The 14,204-nt window shown below is 39.0% G+C and overlaps 2 protein-coding genes across 9 annotated transcripts in view; both read right to left on the minus strand.

The window, feature by feature from the left end:
- Window positions 1-615: 615 nt before the first annotated feature.
- Window positions 616-9,731, minus strand: senp2 (SUMO specific peptidase 2). Of its 4 annotated transcripts, none has more exons than XM_085143029.1 (17): window positions 9,161-9,731; window positions 7,712-7,773; window positions 7,516-7,625; window positions 6,289-6,355; window positions 6,073-6,154; window positions 5,734-5,908; window positions 5,494-5,600; window positions 5,318-5,400; window positions 4,829-4,877; window positions 4,667-4,736; window positions 4,440-4,583; window positions 4,217-4,348; window positions 2,727-2,951; window positions 2,448-2,527; window positions 2,248-2,332; window positions 2,071-2,166; window positions 616-1,924 (listed from the first exon to the last, which is right to left on the minus strand). In XM_085143029.1, exons 1-17 carry the CDS (start codon window positions 9,337-9,339, stop codon window positions 1,784-1,786), a joined length of 1,887 nt encoding a protein of 628 aa, XP_084999155.1. In that variant the 5' UTR covers window positions 9,340-9,731; the 3' UTR covers window positions 616-1,783. The 4 variants fall into 4 exon arrangements, with proteins under 4 accessions (XP_084999155.1, XP_084999154.1, XP_084999153.1 ...); XM_085143028.1 differs by having other exon boundaries at window positions 4,440-4,586; window positions 9,161-9,730; XM_085143027.1 differs by having other exon boundaries at window positions 4,667-4,739; window positions 9,161-9,728.
- A 542-nt stretch (window positions 9,732-10,273) lies between these two features.
- The window catches only part of pcnt (pericentrin), a 35,571-nt gene continuing 31,640 nt past the window's right edge, over window positions 10,274-14,204 (minus strand). For 4 of the 5 annotated variants that reach the window (XM_085143015.1, XM_085143016.1, XM_085143014.1 and 1 more), the window contains 7 exons: window positions 13,888-14,103; window positions 13,494-13,720; window positions 13,335-13,411; window positions 13,105-13,246; window positions 12,875-13,002; window positions 11,636-11,791; window positions 10,274-10,681 (listed from right to left, as the gene is read on the minus strand). In XM_085143015.1, the coding sequence (XP_084999141.1) occupies window positions 10,650-10,681; window positions 11,636-11,791; window positions 12,875-13,002; window positions 13,105-13,246; window positions 13,335-13,411; window positions 13,494-13,720; window positions 13,888-14,103 (978 nt within the window). In that variant the 3' untranslated portion in view covers window positions 10,274-10,649. The remainder of the gene's footprint in view (window positions 10,682-11,635; window positions 11,792-12,874; window positions 13,003-13,104; window positions 13,247-13,334; window positions 13,412-13,493; window positions 13,721-13,887; window positions 14,104-14,204) is intronic. The other variant, XM_085143017.1, reaches the window with a different exon arrangement.

A 14,204-nucleotide genomic window follows, 5' to 3' on the forward strand; every position in this document is an offset into this window, starting at 1 on the left:
GAATAGATTTTCTATTTAAATTTGACTTGTGTTTCTAAATTACCCTTTAAACTTTCCAGGTTTAATCCGATGATAAGCACAGTTTCAGTCCTCAGTTATTCTGTTTGTACTAACAGATGTATAAAATCCCTTTATTATTGCAACTTGGTGGAGAGAGGTATTTGGATTCAAAGGGGAATTTTCTTGAATATGATGTATTTACTGAGAAGTATTTTTTGAAATGCAGTAATAAAAATAATTTTCAGTGTGTTTGATGATACCACTGAAGCTGTTGTTTTATATAAATGAATAGATTGTATGGAAATTCAATTTTCCATACATACAAATTGATAAGGGGCACATTTACATCCAAGCTCTCTCCTTCACCATTAAAAAGGAAAAATCTCTTTAAAGATCAACCTGAGCTCACTCTACCTATTTTCACCTAAAGAGAAAGCACTTTAGTCTTAATAAAATAATAATAATAATAATAACACTTGTTATTAAACCTTAAAACATGTTTTGGGATTGTAATCAAACTCAGACTTTTTGGCTAACAAATCAAAATTGGTTTCCTGAGAAATAATTTTTCATTATATTAAATTTGGTGTTATAATGATGGAAAGGAAAAGATAATTATTGTACAGCAGCTTTATTATTATGAACAAACAATTTATCAAACCACTGTTCTTAATATTCATGAATGAGATGATTAATTTTCATAAGACTTTAAAAAAAATTTAAAAACCTAACAAGCCTTGGACATTGCAAAAACACTATTTTGCGATTAGATCTCTGTACTTCTTTTTAATACTAACCTCCATTTTCCAGGCTTATATATTTGCAAGACTTTTCCTAATATCCCTCAACACCTTTTCTTGTGGCTGATCCCGTCAGGAGTCCACAGACACAGATTATTTACCTTTATCTCACTTAATCTAATGATAAATCAATCAATACACAATTTAAAAAAAAAAAAGGAGAAATACTTTATTTTAGCAAAAAAAAAAAAGAAAGAAAAAAGACATGAGCACAAACATGCATGTGTGTACAGTAGTTTGTCTTTTAAATGGAGTATACTATAATTCGAGTTTTTGTAACAGCCTTAAATAGCCTGCTGCACTATACTTATTGAACAGATTCACAGCTCTAACAGCGCTTTATGGTAAATATGGAGAGACAACTATTTACTCCAGTCATGAAGAAAAAAAAAACTATACACAGACACTCCAAAATACACTCATCCAGTCATAAATAATCGGGAATCATACATCTTGTCATTACGACAAGTACTCAATCATGCACGTTTTGTCAGACAAACGTCTGGAGGAGGTATTTTAATTGCCATTGTCTATATTTTTAGAAAAAGATTAAGTTTCACCCCAGTCAATGCTGTCCACTCTGATCATAGCTGGGAGGGGTAAATGACACCTAGATTGTTGGGTTGTAAATAACAAATTTCCCAACTGAAGGGAAAAAAAACAAAAAAAACTATGCCGAGCTCAGTGTGAGAAGACTTAAGGCACTTCAGGCAGCACTTCAAACAATAAGGAAACACAATCAATGACAAGTCATTCAGTCAGTAGTGCCAAAGTTTCTTTAAGACACACACTTGTTACAAATACTGTCTCTAATTACAACTCAGAGAATACAAAATGTTTACATGTCCCTGACACGATAAGCAACAATTAACTCTTAAGACTAGTGTTTGTTACTCCAGATCTGGAGAGCGAGACTGGGTTAGATCTCAGTCGATAAAGTCCACTTCTTTGGCCCATTTATTCTTCTCTTACTTCACATGTAGTCACTGTACACGAGAGGTTGTTCCCACTAACCCAGTCTCTTCTGGTAGGCCATTAACAATGGATGCGACCCTTCTATTCGATAGCAGCTTCTGATGAAGAATTTCCCAAATCATCAACTTCCTGAAGAGAGGCATGTGGCACTGTAAAGTAAGAGGCAGATGTTATTTGTATATCGTTTGTTATGTGTTCATATGTATATTTAAACTGGACTTTCATATATGGTTTCACACCAATTCACTGATATGCTGCAATGTGCCAAGAAAGGCAGGGATTTCAGAATACACACCTGTTTAAAGGTAAGGGGCTGTCCTCTTGCGATATAGTCAGCGTATTTACAGGCAAAAACACCGCAGTCGCTTCCATTTTTCTGCTGGGGAATCTCCTACATGCATAATACAGAGTCATTAATTTCACTGTGAGGAATAACACATTTCAAGTGTTACTTTATTCATCACAGACTTACACTAGCTTTCAAGCTTCCAACAGTCCATTTGGTGCAGTCGAGCTCTCTACCCTTTTTCGCTTTGTGCTCCTCTTTAAGGTAGAGTCTGAAAAATCAGCACAATTACGTCATTTATAATGCTTCAGTAAAAACAAATCTATAGTGAAAACATGTCTAACATAGCCAGTAAAATGGAGCTTAAGAGAAAATTGACGACTCACAGTAAAAGACTCGAGATATCATCGTGTCTCCGGCCCAACGAGTCATAAGACTTCACTGTCTTTGACCGAAAATCTATCACCTGCAAAGAAAAAGGTGAGCGATTAAAATGTGCACTTCTGCTTCTCTGGAATAAAACCAGTGCAAACATTTGATTTGTGACAATGACTGACAAGAAAAAAATACTGATCACAGTTCAGATGTACAGAGTGAGCCTTTGCAATATTACAGGTATTTTTAGGCAGCGCATGTCAAAAACTGGTAGATCCAAAGTGACTCACAGCCAATGCCCAGTGGACGCCTAGATGCAGAGGGACCAGAATGAGGTCAAATGTGAAGAGGTCGACAGCTTTGGTCCAGCGCTTCACAGGAGCATGTCCTCCAGCCTGCCCGCCTCCTCCACCCCTTAGCTTTGGGAAGAAGAAGGTGCTGAAGGAGTGGACTTTTAATCGTCCTGCTTCACCAGAGCTTCGCTCCATAATCAGGGAAAGGTAGAAGTTCATCACCTTGGTGGAGAACACAAAAATTGTAATATAAAACATGGCATACATAAACACTCATTAAAGACACACATTGAATAATCTGAGTCTACAGCTTTTTTAACAAAACAACATTTACAACAAAATAACATAAATTAGTATTTATACATGCAATTAATGAATAATATGCATACTGGTTGGTTTAACACTCTTTGGCATTAAGGTGATATTCTTTCTCCTACCCTGTGTACAATTTATTTTAAATATTTAGCTCTTAGAATTAAGGAATCCAATTTATATGGATGATTTTGCCCTGGGCATTTGATTGTATGCAGATGATATTACTCTACTGGTTGAGTCCGAAGATAATTTGTAAGACATTAAATGTATTAAACAGCTAGTGCTATAGATGATGGTCAGCTACAAACATAATTAAATAAGTAAGAATTTTAATTTTAGGGAAAAAAGGCACACTAAGAAGCAAGAAACCTCTGGCCTGTAACACTGGATCAGACACAACAACACAAATATCTTGATGCATTTACAAAGTATGAAGCTGCTAGATTTAGCTGACATGTTGGGTTTTTCTTAGGACACAAATGCATGATGCATGTGACAACTCTATATTAAATTATGCTGCAAAAAACAGGGATTTAAAGAATGCTGTGGAGCTCTTTGGTGTTTTTGAGGAAGCTGAACCACTACAGTATCTCTACAATGACATTTTAGTAGCAATGTGAATCAAATTTGAAGAAAGATAAACATATATTTAAAAGACAAATGCTTAAGATATTTTGTTAACGCCAAAATTGTGAAGATGTATTCAAATTATGCCAAACATCACTGTTGAACTCTAGGATGGCAAGAGGCTATGGGGATTATGAGAGGTTGAGAATGAATTACACCTTCTTTTGTACTGCCCTTATGATTAATAAAGAATATCTAGTTAGTCCACTGGCTCAGCTCCTTTGTCACTGGTGCCTTATAAGGCTGCCTGGCCTGGGCGTGATAAATAAAATTATGCGTCACACAATAAAAATCAAGCACTCACATTAACCAACAACAATTATCTAACAATTATGAAAACAAGAAAATCAAGGTAAATACAGACATGATTGTTTCCTCCATTGTTTTTGTGCAAAACTTGCTCTTGTCCTGTTTTTGACTTTTTGTGCTTGTGCTGTGTACTTTTTTGTGAAGTTTTCAAGAGCTTTTAGATTAAATAACTGTCCATGAAATATAACCATGAAATCTTCTATTTAAAAACCTTTCCAGCATTTCTACTTTCTCACCTCATCGTTGAGCCAGCTGCCTTCTTGTAGTGTAGCCAGGTCTCGCTGTGTGATGCGAAGTTTGAAAGCTGCACTCAGGACACGGTTGGGATCACTTTGAGCCAAAGCTCCACTCACCTCTGCTGCCATTTCCTACACACACACACACAGACAATATACACATTAAAAATAAATAAATAAATAATCTCAGCATAAAAAGTCCACATTAAACACAGACTCTTACCTTGGTCAGTCTGGGTATGTCTTCCTCACTGTGCCTTGTATGTGCAGAATGTGTGTCAGGCAGACCGACAGCAGGAGTGTCTCTGTCCACGAGGTTGAGGCGAGTAGCTACCTCTGTAGAAAGATCCAAATCTGCTGGATGTTTCTGCTGCAACACAGGTCAAGATTATGGACAGGACAGACTCGTATCCATGCTGTGACATGTCAGAGAAGAGGAGGAGTGACTACCTTTATATACCCAACAGGCTGTGCGTCCTCAAAGGGTCCACTAATTGGCTTACTAAAGGTGAAACTACCCCTGCTGAAGACGAGTCGCATAAAAGAAGTTAAAGCAATCATTCCTCGTTATGCATGACGCAGTCGTTTAAATAAAAATAGCACCGCACCAACCTGTCGTTAGCCGCAGATGCATTTCTCCATGTAAATAGACTTGCAGCAGCTGTGAAATAAACCATAAACCATGAACAGAAGAGTCACTGCAACATGTTTACTGATCAATATGCATACATGCATTTAAACCTACTTTGGGTGAAGTGACTGTGTGATATGAAAGGCTTTATTTATTCTAATAAAATGTTACAAATAAATCAGAGATCAAACAGTCATGATTTAATCAACACACCATCTCCCCCCCCCCAACTAAGTATCTGGACAATTCTTTGATCGTTAAAGTTGTTTTTTCAAGTAAAAGCCACTTAGCCACCTTACAAAAGAATTATATTCATTCATTGATATTTGATCATGTGTTATTGACAAAATTATTTATAGATTACAAAAAAGGGTGAAGTTAAACTAATAACAATCTGCAATTAGTTGTAATCGTCAACAATGAATAAAAACAAATCAGCTTTGTCTGTAATGGATGACCGAGTGCCCCACCTGTCTGTCCCATCTTCCTGTGTACTGATTCAAAAGTTTTTACTGAAGCAGCAGTTTTGTGATCAACCTGTGACAGCGGATCACTGAGGATAAATACAAAATAAGCCACTTATTAGCTCATGGTCAATGGAAATATTAAAATGAGAAAAAAAAAAAAAATCAAAGTTAATACTAACTCTTGTGGTTTTGATTGGTTAAAAGGTAGTGGCTGGCTTTTGCTGTATTTCTCTGTCACCATCTCCAGCAGCCGCCTGTAGTGCTCCTTATTATTCTGCTTTATGGCCTGAAGTCACCAAAAATATCAGAAATGAAAGTGCAGAGGTTCATACTTTTAAAGTTTGATTATTGGCACTGTGAGGTGGGGAAAAGTGGAATTTAAGTATATTTTCATGTATACAAATAACTGACTAATTTACCTCTTCCACAGTAAGACTGGGCTTGTAGCAGCGGTTGTGTCCAAAGCCATTGCATGTTGGGTCAGGATTAGCATTTCCCACCCTGAGCACAGGCCTTGAGGACAGCAGCTGGAGGGATCCTCTCCTCTCCCTGTCCTTTGCTCTGTCTGGAAGCCCTACAGAGAGCGTTGTCCCACTGGATTAAAATAAAAAGAGGGAGGTAGATTAGCATGGGACCCGTTTTCAATAGGTGGTAACATAAAAGAATAAGAACAGCCTGAAGACTGCAAGCACAAAGGCTAAAAAAAAGGTACTGGATGACTTGTACTTTACATAAATCTCCAGTACTGAATCACTTGCCTGTATTTCCTCATTAAAGGAGGTAAAGAGCTCTGAAAAGGATTCTTTCCCTGACTCTCATTACCTCCAGCTACTGGTTTATCTTTGAAGAAAGAACATCAAAACAAATGACATTGGGTATAAGGATGAGATCATTCTGCACTGACAAGCTTGGTTGAAACACAGTGACGTGAGTATAATCATGAATTGTGCGCTAAAAGGTCCATCTTCGCTTACCCATTCTCCATTCAGTACTGTTCAGCCATGAGGTGTGGAGCTCATCTATGCCCATTAGAGCGACAGGCTGGATCAACAGAGGAAATTCAATGGAATTACAGAGTTACACGGATAAATAAAGTTAGCTATGAAACTGTATGTATCCACATGGATAAAGCAGCACATGTAGTATGCATCGCATCTCACAAAGAGACTCCCAAAAGACTTTTAAACGAAGTGTTGTTTTGCCTAAATTAGCCATAATCGCTCCTCCATAAAGGTCCGAATCACTTGATGAGTTTGTTAACTTGTAGCTTTTCCCTGTGATTTGGTTTGTTTTCACATAGAAAATCTGAGTGAGCTCCAAGTGAACCAATATGCGTGACTAACAACCATGTGAGAATGTTCTGTCCTATTGGCCAGATGTGTCTGGGGTGGGAGCAACAAAAGTAAATACAGGAAGAAGGGCCTGTGTTCTGGATTATTTGACAACATGGAGACTTGACATTCATTTCACAGATAGTTGTTAGCCTGTACAGACCCTCTGCACATCTATAGTACCTTGCTGCATCCCAGAATGCAAGGCTTATGTGCTTATGGGACTTTTTTTTTGTCTGTAAAGGTTCTCAGACATCCAGGTCATTGTACTCCAAGGAGTTTGGAAAGAAGAGCCACCTCCATGGGACAAGACTCAGCTGTCCATCTACATCTAAAAGAAAAAAGTAACTCTTTCGAGGATGGCAATGTTCACATTTTGGACAGAGATGGTTTGAAAGAGGAGTGAAAGAAGCCATTAATGTCCACTGTGAACGACCACTTGATAGGGTGGGGGTTAGGTTTCACAATGAGCTCACCCGAAACCTTGGCTGATTGTGACCTACACCCGTCTTAACACCTTGAGTCGTCTGACTAGGTAGAGGATCATTAGGGGGTCCATTGTCCCTCTTGGGGGGACACTCCCACAGGGCTTACATCTGGGACTCTCCACCCTTTAACCCTAGAACTGAAGAAGCTTCTCGGATGAGAGGTGAAAAATCTTCAAGCAACTTAAAGAAGTGTAGACGTTGTTCTTTCCAAACTCCTTAGAGTAGCTGTGAAAACGCCCTAAGTGGTGGTGTGTGTCCACCTATCATTACACCTCAGCTTAGAACTCCCAGTCATTACAGTACTTGTCTATTCGATGAACTCTGATACACTGTAGCAAATAATACCAAATGTATGCGTCTGAAGCACAGACGGGCCACTCACCTGTGTTTCTTCATGAGATCTGGGCTTCTCACACCTCGTCAGTGATTTCCGCATTCTGAGTAAACCTGCTACCCGAGCCACAGTCTTCTTCATGAAGCTGATGACGACATCTGAAAGACAGGACACCACAAATCACGATCACCGAATTCCACGTCAGGAAGCAAAAAATATTAAGCAGTTTTATTTTCTAACAAACCTCTTTTGCGTCTTTTCACTTCGACTTGCTCACTCTGGCAAACACTCTCTGCAACATGCACGCTGTAATAACAGAAAATGGTTCGAAATGAGTGGTTTTCAAAAATACATAATCTTGCAAAGTAAGAAATTAAAAAAATAAAGAAAGAAATTTCACGCTACCAGCTGTGGCAACCTTTTGTGAATAAGAGTGCAGGGGAAATGTAGCTATTAATTATGAGGGGATTTCTTTTTGTGTTCTTCTTGAATTCTAATGAGAGTTTAACATCCATTAACCTGGAGATAATTTGGCAATAGTTTCAAAGGCCATCGCAGATTCGGACAGTCCAAAGTGACGAGTTCAAACATCAATATATTTGCACAAGACCCAAAGATATTCACTTTCTATGAGATAAAGACACAATTTGCATCAACAAATATTTGAGAAACTGAAACAAGGGTTTTGAATTTATTCATTAGCATTTTTATTTATATACCAGTGACCATACATATTAGCAATGATGCATTCATATAAAATGCAACCAATGCTATGTACACAGGAATTCTAGCTACAGCTAATTTGCAGGCATTGGCCCCAGTAAGGTTTTTAAGCCACAACCTGTCAGTACAATCATAAAAAAAAAAAACATAATGAAGAAAACAGCAAGAAAGGACCCATTTCTGTGAGACAGACCTTTAACTGTAAAAGAGGACTATAAATCTTGTTCTACGTACTGGTAGCTTGGAGTGATCACTAACTGCTCCCACTGTGGGAGGTGCTTTGCTGCTAAATTTTAAAATACTTTGACTAAATTACGCATTTACGGCCATTCACAAATTACAAAAATAAATTTCAAGAAAAAAAAGTATCCAATTCTCAGAGTTTAACATATACTTTTTTCTACCAACAAAATTTACAATGATGCCAATGTATTTGTTTCTTTTCCAGTCTTTCTAGAGCTTGTTTGTATACTGATAGTATATACAAACTGCTGACTGTGCTGCCTGAACCCAAACAAAACCATGCAGATATCATTGGGCGACCTTTACCAGCAGGCTTACAAAATCAGTTAAAATTACTCTCAAGTCTGCTGTGCTACAGCAGTCAAAAAACGACAAGCTACTGGATTTAAATAGGATTTTAAACAAAAATAAATTAATATTGGAACGGTCATAATAAATAGTTTTAGACTACTTCTGCTTTCGCTATGAGTGTACTTGATATTAAATGTCATGTGGGTGTCCACTGATACTGTTACAAACATACTGTCAGCAAACTTCAGTAAAATAGTTTTTTAAAATTCACCTGCTGTGAATAAACAAATTCCATCTAAAGTTAACTCAAAACTTAATGTTAGCTAGCTGGAAGGGTGAATGACTGCCCTCAACAATCCAAACAAATCATTAAATGGCCAACGAAGTGTGAACTATTTAGGACTAAAAAAAATATAGACCATTTTCAATCACCGACCTCTGGTAGTTCCGTTTAGCGGGTCTGCAGTGACTCTCCTGCCGCCAAGCTGCTGTTTTTACGCCTGGTCGCGTGGGTACCTCTGCGCTAACGCTACCTTTCTCAGGCCACTCCGTGGGGTTTTGCCCCGTAATGGGCTCAAACAGCGACGAGAATCCGCCAAGTATCCATCCATACATCCCAGACAAATACGAGAAAATTGTAGCGAGGTTTTCAATGCGGTCCAGGACTATTTCTCCACAGGCAAGATGTCAAACCGCAATCTACGACACACCGCCCACCATTATCTTAGCTTAGCATTAGCGTCGCTGTGATGAAACGCCAACAACGTCCGTCATTCCGTGTTGACGTTCTGCGAAGGGCAAACGTTTTATACACCAAAACAAAACGAATGGGCGGTGTTCTAAAGTGTAAAGTCTAAAGACGACAGATAAAATACTAAACATAAAGCATCGTGGCGGAGATAATAAACGAACCCCTGATCACGGAGCGGTATCTTTGGCAGCTTTCTCATTAGCCTCTTCTGACTTGTTCAGGAGAGCAAGTGGGAGAAGTTAGAGCATAGATTTCTTTATATTTATTTAAAGATTAGTTTCATTTAATCTAAACCACAATTTCAGCGTTTACTTCTTACAAAGCTTTTTTTGGCAGAAAGTCCTGGTGGCAAACCTCTAGCATAGGTCCATTCTTTGTTACATAATACTAAATCAGCATATCAATTGCGAGTTAGAAGGAAAAAAGAAAATCCCAAATACCTCAGTTTTCTTACCTCTCTTAAATGTGGCCGTCATTAATTGTTAATTTAGTGGCCGACGTTTCTGTTACTAATGTAATAAATGTGTATTTAAAATCCCTATTTTTGTAGAAAATTCAAAGAGACCAAAAATAAAACCACCCAATTAGAAGTTCCTTACTGACTGGATTTACCTTTGTACAGCTTTAGTATACCAAAATGCTCACTGCTTTACTCTGTGCACTAAAGGCTTCCTGTTTTAAATAAACTCTTTATTAAGCCTAACAGTGGACTACAAACAGAACTAAAACACCCCACCATTGTTCAATATTCATCAGTATACCTGTGTTTTGAGATTTTGCAAGAAACACTCCATCTGGTTCATAGTCACACTTAATTTATTTACTTTATGATAAAAACAACATGGACGTGGTTTACATTTTTGTAATGGTGCACAAGTTTTGTAGATCTTAGACTTCGAGTATAAAACTAGTGCATTTAGTAACATGTGTGGAGAACATTAACACCATTTACAGAGCACAAAAAAAAGCAAACAGTGTTTGAGAAACAGTGTATAAAGAGTGACTTTCAAAATATTGGCAGTACACAGGATAGAAAAATTACCCCCAAAAAATAATTAAAAAATAATTTAGTATAAAAGTCAGGAAACTTATAATTTCTATACATTTCTACAAGATGTAAGGCATGAGCAGTTTTGAAACAATATGCAGGCAGATTCAGTCTTTAGATTTCAGGCTACTTTGGATCAGGCAGGAGACCAGATGAACCTACAGAAAGGGGAGAAGAAGAAAAATTAGATGCAGCAACAAACAACCTTTAATCACAGACTGGCACCTTACATAAATAGGAACCAAGCTAAAGTTTAAAATGGTCTTGACTAGAAGTTCCTTTCAGTAAACGTAGTAGTTATTTAGTAGTTGTCCAACTAGTTAATAAACAAAATACTTGACTTTTAAAATTATGACAATGTACTGAAAAATAGCACTGACATAATTCTTGTTGTCAGAGAACTGCATCTCTAGCTCTAAGACTAAAAGCAGTAAGGCACAGGAGCACTGATGGCGAAAGTTATGAGATAAGTAGATGAACATGTGTTCCCTCAAAATTTCAGAGTGCACCTCAAAACAGTTCAACATTTACACAAACACGAAGTTAAATAAAACAAGACATAAAAACAAATGTAGCTGAAATGGAATAAACTATTCCACTCAGTGACTTCATGCTCTGCAGGGTTTTGCATCCACGTTATGCATCTACTGCACCAGCTTCACCTCTTTACTGGGTTATACACATACAGAGCCACCTGGGCTTCAGACATTGTACTCGATGTAACTATGTACCTCCTTTGTTCTACTTTTCCAGATGCATTCGACTCGTTCACCATGTTGACAGGAAGCTCTTCCATGTGCTCAGCCACGGTTTAAATCCTGAATCATCACTTATTATTGCATCATCATGCCTCAGTATCACATTTCTTACAGCTTAGCTTCTCACTGCATTGATAGCCAAATCTCATAGCACACCACATGACATGTCTCTCAAAAATTATTATTTAATACGTTTGAATTAAATTTTATAGAACAACCCTGCAGGACATGTACAGTTCCAGACCAAAGTTATCCCCTGTAATACACTGTGCTCGGTGACTAGTGACAAGTCAGTCCCTGAGCACTGTGCTACTTTATCCTTCAGTGGAGTGAGTGTGTTACACTCACACTCACCTGGCCCATATAGGTAAAGGGGCGACAAGCAGCTCAGGTACAGCCAAGTCCCGTTCTCTTGCAGCCAGTGCTGCCGATAACCAATCATACCAGGGGAACAGGGTGACTGTAGTTTCCTTTCCTCTTTGGGGGGTGGGGATAAATGAGTCTTGTTTACTAGGTTGGAAGATGATAGAGCACATAGGTTTTGTGGGATGTGGAAACAATTTTATTTCATTTTTTTAAACCAGTATGGTCCCAGGGGAAAAAATATCTGAATGGTTAACTGACTTGCACCAGACTAATGGCTATAAAAATGCATAGGAAACATCTCCCAGAAACAGGGTGATTTATTTAGGAGACATGCACAAAGCACCAGGATCAGCTCACACAACATTTACCTTTTTAGAGGGTCACACAGTCAGATTCACAAATTCTTTCAATGGCAGACAAAGCAGACTAGAATGCTCATGCCTGCAATACATTTTAACAGATTTTTCAGGTACCTGGGAGTTTCTTCAACAGCACAAAGTGCATTTATATATGCAAAAAGCCCAACACGGTCTCCTTTATGTAGGGAACCAGCAAGCTTTTGCTTCCCAGGCAAAAGCTCCCCGGCATAACTCCTTCAGGGTTATGTCGGGGAAGGGCATCTGGCGTAAAACCTTGCCAAATCAAACATGTGGAGCAACCTGCTGTGGTGACCAGGGAGCAGCTGAAAGTCATTTTAAATTTAATACATACAATTTAGTCCTTTGTCAGTAAAGCAGTCTCGTGGCTGGTTGGTTAATTTGGTATAGGGCACTTCCAAGAGAGATGATTGTGTGACTCTTTCCTCCCTTTTCCATGTTTACAAGTATTGTCTTGTGTTCTTTAGACTGTACTGAAAGTACACGTGGGCCATTCCTAGGCTACTATTGTGTAGTCTGATGCTGGTACAAGTGCTATATCCCAGTGCCCTGAAACATCTTCCAGTATGATATTCAAATGAATTAAGTGCTCAGAACCCCTTAAATTGTGCTCAATAAGGCAAACCCAATCCTGTCAGTGTTGAGATATTTGAAGACCATCACCACAGTGTTTTCTCTCAAGCCTGTGCACTGCTCAATCGGTCATGGTTTGCTACGGCCAAGCAGACATACAGCAACAGTGTTCCCACCTGTAAACCAGTGAACTTACCATTAGGGATACACCCTGTGTTTGCAGTGAATACCTTATAACCCCCCTTCTCCTCTCTTTGTTATTCTAAATGCTACTCACCTTGCTTGGCTCCCACCAACCGCTGCTGGACTTTCTCTAGATGACGGATATATTCTGTCAGGGATTGTTCTGGATCCTGAGCTGTTCCACCTGATTGTACAGAGGCCAAAGGGGTACTGGAGTGTGACCTGAAGAGTATAGAAAGCATACTTAAGAAGACAAAAAAAAACAACCCCAAAACTAATTGAATCATATCAGTTTCTAATAAAATCTGCTAAGCGAGACCAAACCTGTGGCGCAGCCTGAAGGGCGATTTGCTGGGTGGGACGAGCGCTGACAGAGTGTCTATGTAGATGGCGCTGCTGTCTCGGATCTGCGTCGGGTCAGAATTTGATCTTGGCTGCTGCTGCCTTAAAACTTCAGCTTTAGGCCCTGCCAGGAACGATAAAATTAAATTACCTATGCACTCATACTCACTTGGATAATACATGCAAGTCTAAATTATGTAGACAGAGCTGACCTGGAGCATGCCCATTGACAACCCCAGTTGATAATCTTCGGATTGCTTTCTGCCATTTCCTCGTCAGGAACCTCATTCTGAAAAAGTGCATGGAATTAACTAAGAATCTCTGCCTTCCAGGGAATACAACTAATACGTATATTATGATACATTTCTTACCTTGAGACCGCAATTATGACTTGCACTGCAGCCCTAAATCGTCCGAGGGGTCTACGCTTGGAGGAGATTGGGTGTGAGGGTCGAGCTCCCATGTGAGCGATAAGACACAGTGTGGCTTGTTCACACTCCTGGAATCCTCCTATCAGCAGCAGCAAGTAACGCTTCTGGTACACCAGAGCTTTCCTGAAGCTCTCAGCTCGCAGGTAGCGCTCATAGTAACGCTGAAGCTGCAAATCAAGCAAACGCTGTCAACATTTCATCCCTATACAACCAACAGTATACAGTGAATCCAGAAATGGCAATTAGGTCCTTTGGAGTCAATATCTGTTCTTGAAAAGCTGTTGCAAAAATGGTTATTACACCCCTAATTTATCCTGATGTGCTACCTACTGACCTTGCTCTGGCTGGATATGTCGTAGACCGGCCTATTTTCGGTTTCCGCGGTGACCTTGGCGAGCTCATTCTCTGTGCGGCGCAGCTGTCGCTCCAGGCAGGTGAGTTTGTGCTTGAGAGTGGCCCTCTCCTGGCTCAGTGATGTCACACGCTCTGTCAACTCAGAGTTCTCCTTCAGTAATGTCTCCAACAGGTTGGAAGACAACTTGGACGGCGTCTAAGGTGAGAAAAAATTCATTTAGCAATGATTACATGTGCCAAAATGTAATCCTAATGAAAAACTTTGTCACAATAGTTTGGATTCCTCATAGGGATTAA

This window comes from Neolamprologus multifasciatus, chromosome 19, assembly GCF_963576455.1.
Source record: "Neolamprologus multifasciatus chromosome 19, fNeoMul1.2, whole genome shotgun sequence".
Classification (NCBI taxonomy): Eukaryota; Metazoa; Chordata; class Actinopteri; order Cichliformes; family Cichlidae; genus Neolamprologus; species Neolamprologus multifasciatus.